This window comes from Scomber scombrus, unplaced genomic scaffold (genome assembly GCF_963691925.1).
Source record: "Scomber scombrus unplaced genomic scaffold, fScoSco1.1 SCAFFOLD_224, whole genome shotgun sequence".
Lineage (NCBI taxonomy): Eukaryota > Metazoa > Chordata > Actinopteri > Scombriformes > Scombridae > Scomber > Scomber scombrus.
In genome coordinates, this window is record NW_026910294.1 from 13,574 (window position 1) to 23,853 (window position 10,280).

Genomic DNA, 10,280 nt, shown 5'->3' on the forward strand with positions numbered 1-10,280 from the left:
CCTCTTACACATGTAACTGTATATGTGTGTGTGTGTGTGTGTGTGTGTGTGTGTGTGTGTGTGTGTGTGTGTGTGTGTGTGTGTGTGTGTGTGTGTGTGTGTGTGTGTGTGTGTGTGTGTGAGCTGTTTTAACTGTCTGACTGAACCTTTAAATGACATCACGTGACCAATGAAGGCTCGGTAAATAAATGAGCCCTGTGTGTGTGTGTGTGTGTGTGTGTGTGTGTGTGTGTGTGTGTGTGTGTGTGTGTGTGTGTGTGTGTGTGTGTGTGTGTGTGTGTGAGTGTGTGTGTGAGAGTGTGTGTGAGTTTATGTGAGTGTGTGATGTGGCTGCAGCTGGAGCACAGTCCTCCATTCACTGCTCATTTATTGCTCTCTGCTGCCCCCTACAGGCCAACCTGAGGAACGACAAGAGAAAAGACTCCTTACTGTTACTAATACAACTGCTTAGATATACATATATGTGTCTATGTTAGTTCTGCTAGAAGATGATCAGCATAACAACTACATTATAATAAAGGTACAGTAACATAAATAATTATAATAATAAATAAACAACTTCAGTAGTATATGAGGGTTGGAGGTAGAGGGCAGTGTTACATTTACATCAGTACCTCAAACTGTACTACAGTAAAGTACTAGTACCTCAAACTGTACTACAGTAAAGTACAAGTACCTCTAACTGTACTACAGTAAAGTACTAGTACCTCAAACTGTACTACAGTAAAGTACTAGTACCTCAAACTGTACTACAGTAAAGTACTAGTACCTCTAACTGTACTACAGTAAAGTATTAGTACCTCAAACTGTACTACAGTAAAGTACAAGTACCTCTAACTGTACTACAGTAAAGTACAAGTACCTCAAACTGTACTACAGTAAAGTACAAGTACCTCTAACTGTACTACAGTAAAGTACAAGTACCTCAACCTGTACTACAGTAAAGTACTAGTACCTCTAACTGTACTACAGTAAAGTACTAGTACCTCTAACTGTACTACAGTAAAGTACTAGTACCTCTAACTGTACTACAGTAAAGTACTAGTACCTCTAACTGTACTACAGTAAAGTACTAGTACCTCTAACTATACTACAGTAAAGTACTAGTACCTCTAACTGTACTACAGTAAAGTACTAGTACCTCTAACTGTACTACAGTAAAGTACTAGTACCTCAACCTGTACTACAGTAAAGTACTAGTACCTCAACCTGTACTACAGTAAAGTACAAGTACCTCTAACTGTACTACAGTAAAGTACTAGTACCTCTAACTGTACTACAGTAAAGTACAAGTACCTCTAACTGTACTACAGTAAAGTACTAGTACCTCTAACTGTACTACAGTAAAGTACTAGTACCTCTAACTGTACTACAGTAAAGTACTAGTACCTCTAACAGTACTACAGTAAAGTACTAGTACCTCTAACTGTACTACAGTAAAGTACTAGTACCTCTAACTGTACTACAGTAAAGTACTAGTACCTCAACCTGTACTACAGTAAAGTACTAGTACCTCAACCTGTACTACAGTAAAGTACAAGTACCTCTAACTGTACTACAGTAAAGTACTAGTACCTCTAACTGTACTACAGTAAAGTACAAGTACCTCTAACTGTACTACAGTAAAGTACTAGTACCTCTAACTGTACTACAGTAAAGTACAAGTACCTCTAACTGTACTACAGTAAAGTACTAGTACCTCTAACTGTACTACAGTAAAGTACAAGTACCTCTAACTGTACTACAGTAAAGTACTAGTACCTCTAACTGTACTACAGTAAAGTACTAGTACCTCTAACTGTACTACAGTAAAGTACTAGTACCTCTTGTTGTGTCTCCTGGTTTAGTTGCTTAGTGACAGTTTCAAACATAAACAACATGAAGTCGACTCCTCCGTGTGTTTGTAAGAACAACCCCATCAAACATCTGGAGCAAAGGTTCAGGAGTCAGAGCAGAACCAGGATATGTGTCGGCTGGTGAGATGATAATAACATGTACTACCAGATCCTCCTTCCTGGTTCTGTAACCTACAGCAGGAGCAAAGCATGGAACTGGATTAGTGTCCGATCACCTTCTCATTGTGTTAAAAGTTTATAAGTGAACCAAAACATTGAGACGCGTCCGATCGCTCCTTCATCTGTAGAATCTATGAATCATATCGGGGTCAATGAACATCGATGCAGATCAGTTCTCTCTCATAAGTTCACTGAAGTACTGATAACCAGAACCTTTGGACCTTTAGCAGAGTGTTTATATGCTAGCAGCTATGCTACAGTGTGCTGATGCTAACATCTACTGGCTATCGGTTGGAAGGAGTTTCTTCAACCCGTCTGAAGCTGAAGTCCAGGAACATATGGAGAGGTTGTTGACCCCCAACCAGCTGCTGAGGGAGAACGTCTCTGTAAATAATGAGATATTCCTTCATCAGTCCCTCCATGAAGAGCTTTAATGTGAGTCTCTGCTGGATGCTGGAACATTAGCAGAAGTTCAACACCAGTTAAAGCTGAGAAAAGGAGTCCAGGTGTGTTCAGACTCTTTAACAGGTGATCCAATGAGCTGAGCCTCAGCTGATCATGTTATTAAAGGAGGGTCATCCCCTGATTGTGGCAGTAAAGTGTGATCAGTGCAGCAGTTGTGTGATGATGTGCTGAATAATAGACTGATAGCAGGAACTCATCCCAACATAATGTGACACTCTGAGACAGCGAGAGGAACAGTGTGAACCTTACTGACTGAGAGCTTTGATGTGACAGGAACCACAGTCCCATCTTCCATCAGCAGGAAGGATCCCACACATCCTGCTTCCTGTTTGTGATGTCTGGTAACAGGCGTATTAAAGATTTAAACTACATGTGGAGACGATGAGATGGCTCCATGTTGTAATGCTGATGGATGACACTGTTCAACACATCCTGAGAGACTGAGATATCTGCAGGAATACTGTGATGAATATGATGTTTGTGGCTATTTTAGGATCTGATGAAGACCTGCAGCCTTAGTTTGTTTACAGTGAGGCATTTAACCTTTGACCCCGTCTGTTTTGACTGTTCCTTCTTTCCTCACTTCCTCCCTCTTTCTTTAATTTTTCCTTCATTCTTCCCCTCCTTCCTTCTTTCTTTGCTCTCTCCTCCTTCCATACTTCTTTCCTCACTTCCTTCCTTTCCTTCCTCCCTTCCTTCTCTCCTTACTTACTTCCTCTTTTCCTCCTTCCCACCCTTCTTCCTCCCTTCCTTCCTTCTTCCTCCCTTCCTTCCTTCTTTGACCTGAGGACAACAGGAGGGTTAAACAATGAACCTGTTATCCACTAACCATGAAGCTCCTTCTTGTGTCAAACTAAAGGTTTCTGAGGCTGACCTGTGTGAGGTTGGTTTAAAGGCTGCTGAAGCCTCAGTGACAGTAAAGTAATTCAGCAGCAGCACATACCTGATGCCCCCTGGTGGTTTGCTGTTGAAATAACAAGAAAAGAGAATCAAGCTGTGAACTCACATTCATTTGAGATAAAGGAAAAATAAGATGATATTGAGACTTTAGGGAGATGAACCCTGATCCATTATCTGTCCGTTCACTTCAGCACCGAACATTAAAGATCATCAGAGAATCACTCTCAGCTTTTCTCTCACAGTCAGAGTAGAACAACTGGCATATACAATAAGGAACACACCCTTCACCAGATATCTGTGTGAAATATGACTGATAGAAGACGATATGTGTCATGTTTGTGGAGAACCAGAAAGTTTCTCCAGTTTCACTCTTTATTATTATTTGGTTTATTGTATAAATGACTTTCTGTACGTTGTTTAGACCCAAATATTTGATCTATTCATGTCATTAAAATAACAAACTAGTGTATTTATAACAGGAGCTATAAGAGCGTACTGATGGTGAATAAAGCAGAAACACGTATGATGATGATGTCACCGTTTATTATACAAACTAACCCTCCGTCTGTCCTCAGTCACACAAACACCAGTCAGGATTACAATTATACAAAATTACAGAATTGTGCATCATCGTCATCATCAGAACATAAACATCTGGATTATTGAGGTAGTTTCAGCCCCCAGTTATTCAAAAAGCCCAACACCCAACTCTAATGAGCTCTAAGGTTATTCAGTAACAGTAAGTATTAAGTAAGACCCCCCCCCCCCCTCTCCTTGCCCCCCCCCCCCCACACACACCTCTAACAAGCGCTCAATCTCACTTCTCAGACAGATAAAAACCCCGGTCCCCACTTCTAAAGAGCCCTCAGGTAGTTTAATAGCCCCGCCCACCTTTACCCAGCCCTCAGGTAGTTTAATAGCCCCGCCCACCTTTACCCAGCCCTCAGGTAGACTAATAGCCCCGCCCCCACCTTTACCCAGACCTCAGGTAGTTGAACAGGGCACTGAGCCCCCCCTCCAGCACCTCCTTCACAGGCTTCATCAGCGGGTTGTGGAGGATGTGGAGTCCTTTATCCAGAGGATGGCAGGCCAGCTTCTCCAGCCGGGACAACTGGTGCATCTCCTAGGCAACAACATCACCTGTCAATCACCTGTTCACCTGCTCACCTGCTCACCTGTCAATCACCTGTTAACCTGTCAATCACCTGCTCACCTGTCAATCACCTGCTCACCTGTCAATCACCTGCTCATCTGTCAATCACCTACTCACCTGTCAATCACCTGCTCATCTGTCAATCACCTGCTCACCTGCTCACCTGTCAATCACATGTTCACCTGTCAATCACCTGTTCACCTGTCAATCACCTGTTCACCTGTCAATCACATGTTCACCTGTCAATCACCTGTTCACCTGTCAATCACCTGTTCACCTGTCAATCACCTGCTCATAAATCAGTAAACTACAGTCAGATTCCTTCATGTCTGATAGTGTTGCTGCAGCTGGTGTGTAAATATTTACCTGCGGAACGTCTTTGATGTCGTTAAAGTCCAGATTCAGCAACTCCAGCCTGAAATACACCAATCAATCAAATCAATCAAATCAATCAAATCAATCAAATCAATCAAATCAATCAAATCAATCAAATCAATCAAACCAGTTACCTGGTGAGGTGGAGTTACCTGGTGAGGTGGAGTTACTTGGTGAGGTGGAGTTACCTGGTGAGGTGGAGTTACTTGGTGAGGTGGAGTTACCTGATTAGTTAGAGTTACCTGGTGAGGTGGAGTTACCTGGTGAGGTGGAGTTACTTGGTGAGGTGGAGTTACCTGATTAGTTAGAGTTACCTGGTTAGGTGGAGTTACCTGGTGAGGTGGAGTTACCAGGTGAGGTGGAGTTACTTGGTGAGGTGGGGTTACCTGGTTGAGGTGGAGTTACCTGGTGAGGTGGGGTTACCTGGTGAGGTGGAGTTACTTGGTGAGGTGGAGTTACCTGGTGAGGTGGGGTTACCTGGTGAGGTGGGGTTACCTGGTGAGGTGGAGCTACCTGGTTAGGTGGAGTTACCTGGTGAGGTGGAGTTACCTGATTAGTTAGAGTTACCTGGTGAGGTGGGGTTACCTGGTGATGTGGGGTTACCTGGTGAGGTGGAGTTACCTGGTGAGGTGGGGTTACCTGGTGAGGTGGAGCTACCTGGTTAGGTGGAGTTACCTGGTGAGGTGGAGTTACTTGGTGAGGTGGAGTTACTTGGTGAGGTGGAGTTACCTGATTAGTTAGAGTTACCTGGTGAGGTGGGGTTACCTGGTGAGGTGGGGTTACCTGGTGAGGTGGAGTTACCTGGTGAGGTGGGGTTACCTGGTGAAGTGGAGCTACCTGGTTAGGTGGAGTTACCTGGTGAGGTGGAGTTACCTGGTGAGGTGGAGTTACTTGGTGAGGTGGAGTTACCTGGTGAGGTGGGGTTACCTGGTGAGGTGGAGTTACCTGGTGAAGTGGAGTTACTTGGTGAGGTGGAGTTACTTGGTGAGGTGGAGTTACCTGGTGAAGTGGAGTTACTTGGTGAGGTGGAGTTACTTGGTTAGGTGGAGTTACCTGGTGAGGTGGAGTTACTTGGTGAGGTGGAGTTACCTGATTAGTTAGAGTTACCTGGTGAGGTGGGGTTACCTGGTGATGTGGGGTTACCTGGTGAGGTGGAGTTACCTGGTGAGGTGGGGTTACCTGGTGAGGTGGAGCTACCTGGTTAGGTGGAGTTACCTGGTGAGGTGGAGTTACTTGGTGAGGTGGAGTTACCTGATTAGTTAGAGTTACCTGGTGAGGTGGGGTTACCTGGTGATGTGGGGTTACCTGGTGAGGTGGAGTTACCTGGTGAGGTGGGGTTACCTGGTGAGGTGGAGCTACCTGGTTAGGTGGAGTTACCTGGTGAGGTGGAGTTACTTGGTGAGGTGGAGTTACTTGGTGAGGTGGAGTTACCTGATTAGTTAGAGTTACCTGGTGAGGTGGGGTTACCTGGTGAGGTGGGGTTACCTGGTGAGGTGGAGTTACCTGGTGAGGTGGGGTTACCTGGTGAAGTGGAGCTACCTGGTTAGGTGGAGTTACCTGGTGAGGTGGAGTTACCTGGTGAGGTGGAGTTACTTGGTGAGGTGGAGTTACCTGGTGAGGTGGAGTTACTTGGTGAGGTGGAGTTACCTGGTGAGGTGGGGTTACCTGGTGAGGTGGAGTTACCTGGTGAAGTGGAGTTACTTGGTGAGGTGGAGTTACTTGGTGAGGTGGAGTTACCTGGTGAAGTGGAGTTACTTGGTGAGGTGGAGTTACTTGGTTAGGTGGAGTTACCTGGTGAGGTGGGGTTACCTGGTGAAGTGGAGTTACTTGGTGAGGTGGAGTTACTTGGTGAGGTGGAGTTACCTGGTGAGGTGGAGTTACTTGGTGAGGTGGAGTTACCTGGTGAGGTGGAGTTACTTGGTGAGGTGGAGTTACCTGGTGAAGTGGAGTTACCTGGTGAGGTGGAGTTACCTGGTGAGGTGGGGTTACCTGGTGAGGTGGCAGAGGGCCTTGGGCAGAGAGTGGAGGCTGTTTTCTTCCACGATGAGGATCTTGAGCTCTACCAGAGCCTGGATGTTCTCGGCCAGGCTCTCCAGGCGGTTGCAGGCCAGGTGGAGGAACACCTGGGGGGACAGGTGAGATAGGTGAGCGGGGACACACCTGCAGGACGCTAGCTGTGAGGACACACCTGCAGGACGCTAGCTGTAGGACACCTGACCTACCAGAGCTTTCATGTTGTAGACGCAGCCTGGGATGTGAGCGATGAGGTTGTGACTGAGGTTGAGCTTCTTGAGTCTGGTGAGGTTGGACAGAGACGCTGGTAGAGAGGACAGCTGGTTGTTGGCTAGACTCAACACCTGAGAGACCAAGACACACACTGTTAGACTGATGAAGACGAAGAGACACACACTGTTAGACTGATGAAGACGAAGAGACACACACTGTTAGACTGACGAAGAGACACACACACTGTTAGACTGATGAAGACGAAGAGACACACACTGTTAGACTGACGAAGACGAAGAGACACACACTGTTAGACTGACGAAGAGACACACACACTGTTAGACTGATGAAGACGAAGAGACACACACACTGTTAGACTGACGAAGACGAAGACACACACTGTTAGACTGATGAAGACCAAGAGAGACACACTGTTAGACTGAGGAAGACGAAGAGACACACACACTGTTAGACTGATGAAGACGAAGAGACACACACTGTTAGACTGATGAAGACGAAGAGACACACACTGTTAGACTGACGAAGACGAAGAGACACACACTGTTAGACTGAGGAAGACGAAGAGAGACACACACACTGTTAGACTGAGGAAGACCAAGAGAGACACACTGTTAGACTGAGGAAGACGAAGAGAGACACACACACTGTTAGACTGACGAAGACGAAGAGAGACACACACTGTTAGACTGACGAAGAGACACACACACTGTTAGACTGAGGAAGAGACACACACACTGTTAGACTGAGGAAGACGAAGAGACACACACACTGTTAGACTGAGGAAGACGAAGAGAGACACACTGTTAGACTGAGGAAGACGAGGTGACCTGCTGGTGATGAAGAAGCTTTACCTCCAGCTGTGTGCAGGCTCCCAGCTCCTCTGGAACTTCAGTCAGTCTGTTTCTGTAAGCGAATAAAACTCTGAGTCTCCTCAGCTGTCCGATCTCTGCCGGCAGACTGCTCAGCTGTATACACACACACACACACACACACACACACAGTGGCTGTAATAAAGACTGAGGCCTGCAGGGGGCGCTGGCTGAAGGAGGAAGGTGAGGTAAGGACAGACACTGGATCCTGCTGGATTAGAGAGGAGATTAGAACCTTTATTTATCCAGAGGACAGAGCAGCTGCTGGACCAACGCTGCCTTGCTCAAAGGCACTCTGACATTAAGGAGACATTTAAAAGGCCGGCACACGGTCTGAGAAATGAGCCCTGATGATGTCATAGTGATGTCATCAGGTTTAACCTCAGGTCTGTATCTGCCTCTAGGATCTGGAACCATGAAGCTCTGATGGAGAATAAAGATTTGTGCTTGTGTGTGTGTGTGTGTGTGTGTGTGTGTGTGTGTGTGTGTGTGTGTGTGTGTGTGTGTGTGTGTGTGTGTGTGTGTGTGTACCTGGTTGCCCCACAGGTTGAGCACCACCAGGTTGGAGAGCTGAACTAGTTGAGGAGGAAGAACCTTCAAACTGTTGAGAGACAGATTCAACTTCTCCAACTCCAACAACTCCCACAACTCAGCTGGGACCTCCTGCAGGAGGAGGAGGAGGAGGAGGGGGAGGAGGAGGAGGAGGAGGAGGAGGAGGAGGTGGACGAGGAGGGGCATGAGGATGAGGAGGAGGAGGTGGAGGAGGAGGAGGAGGAAGAGGGGGAGGAGGAGGAGGAGGAGGAGGAGGAGGAGGTGGAGGAAGTGGAGGAGGAGGAGGTGGAGGAGGTGGAGGAGGAGGGGCATGAGGATGAGGAGGAGGAGGAAGAGGGGGAGGAGGAGGAGGAGAAAAAGAAGAAGAAATACAAACTGCTAGTATTCCTCCTCATGTTATTACTTCTGGTACTTGTAGTACTACTACATGTAGTACTATGTGTAGTACTACATGTAGTAGTACTACTACATGTAGTACTACACATAGTACTACATGTAGTAGTACTACATGTAGTAGTACTACATGTAGTAGTACTACATGTAGTAGTACTACTACATGTAGTACTATGTGTAGGGTTAGTGTGTGTACTACTACATGTAGTACTGTGTGTAGTACTACATGGTACTGGTACCTTCAGTCCTCTGCGAGCCAGACTCAGCACGTTGTATCCAAACTGTTTGACGGTGTGTTTTCTGATTCTGTCGGCTGACGTCAGACTGTCCTCGCTCCTCCTCTTCTCCTCCTTCACCTCCTCCTTACACACTGTTCCTCCCATCAGTCCTCTGACTCCTCCTCCTCTTCTTCTCTGTATCGGGTCACTCAGGTCCAAACTTTCAATAACAGTCCAGAAGATTCTACTGTCCACATTTATTGTATATAATATTTAACAGTTAAGATGTTCTTCACATATTATTATTATTATTATTATTATTATTATTATTATCCTGTTCAGACGTCAGCAGACAGACGCTGTTTATCGTGCAGATGTTACTCTGATGTCCAGATGTTACTCTGATGTCCAGATGTTACTCTGATGTCCAGATGTTACTCTGATGTCCAGATGTTACTCTGATGTCCAGATGTCCAGATGTTACTCTGATGTCCAGATGTTACTCTGACGTCCAGATGTTACTCTGATGTCCAGATGTTACTCTGATGTCCAGATGTTACTCTGATGTCCAGATGTTACTCTGATGTCTCTGATGTCCAGATGTTACTCTGATGTCCAGATGTCCAGATGTTACTCTGATGTCCAGATGTCCAGATGTTACTCTGATGTCCAGATGTTACTCTGTTGTCCAGATGTCCAGATGTTACTCTGATGTTACTCTGATGTCCAGATGTTACTCTGATGTTACTCTGTTGTCCAGATGTTACTCTGATGTTACTCTGTTGTCCAGATGTTACTCTGATGTCTCTGATGTCCAGATGTTACTCTGATGTCCAGATGTTACTCTGATGTCCAGATGTTACTCTGATGTCCAGATGTTACTCTGATGTCCAGATGTTACTCTGGTGTTACTCTGATGTCCAGATGTTACTCTGATGTATCTGATGTCCAGATGTTACTCTGATGTCTCTGATGTCCAGATGTTTTGTCTCCTGCAGGTTCAGAAATAAAAACAAATATTTAACGTTGAACTTTTTATTCTGCTAAAAACAAACTTGGATGAAGAAAAGCCTTTTAATGTAAGTCTGACTGT

At 45.7% G+C, this 10,280-nt stretch overlaps 1 protein-coding gene across 1 annotated transcript; it reads right to left on the reverse strand.

Annotated features, from left to right (window-relative positions):
* Positions 1-4,353: 4,353 nt before the first annotated feature.
* On the reverse strand, positions 4,354-9,352 carry LOC133976927 (leucine-rich repeat-containing protein 30-like). Its single transcript, XM_062415065.1, has 7 exons — positions 9,209-9,352; positions 8,556-8,687; positions 8,007-8,120; positions 7,131-7,265; positions 6,898-7,031; positions 4,900-4,948; positions 4,354-4,503 (listed from the first exon to the last, which is right to left on the reverse strand). Exons 1-7 carry the CDS (start codon positions 9,350-9,352, stop codon positions 4,354-4,356), a joined length of 858 nt encoding a protein of 285 aa, XP_062271049.1.
* Between the last annotated feature and the right edge of the window lie 928 nt (positions 9,353-10,280).

Excerpts from the sequence above, each read along its gene's own strand:
- LOC133976927 (XM_062415065.1), bottom strand. The coding sequence starts at position 9,352 with ATGGGAGGAACAGTGTGTAAGGAGGAGGTGAAGGAGGAGAAGAGGAGG. Across the intron at positions 7,266-8,006 it reads GAGCCTGCACACAGCTGGAG|GTGTTGAGTCTAGCCAACAA; the intron begins GTAAAGCTTCTT and ends TTGGTCTCTCAG. Across the intron at positions 4,949-6,897 it reads GCCCTCTGCCACCTCACCAG|GCTGGAGTTGCTGAATCTGG; the intron begins GTAACCCCACCT and ends GGTGTATTTCAG.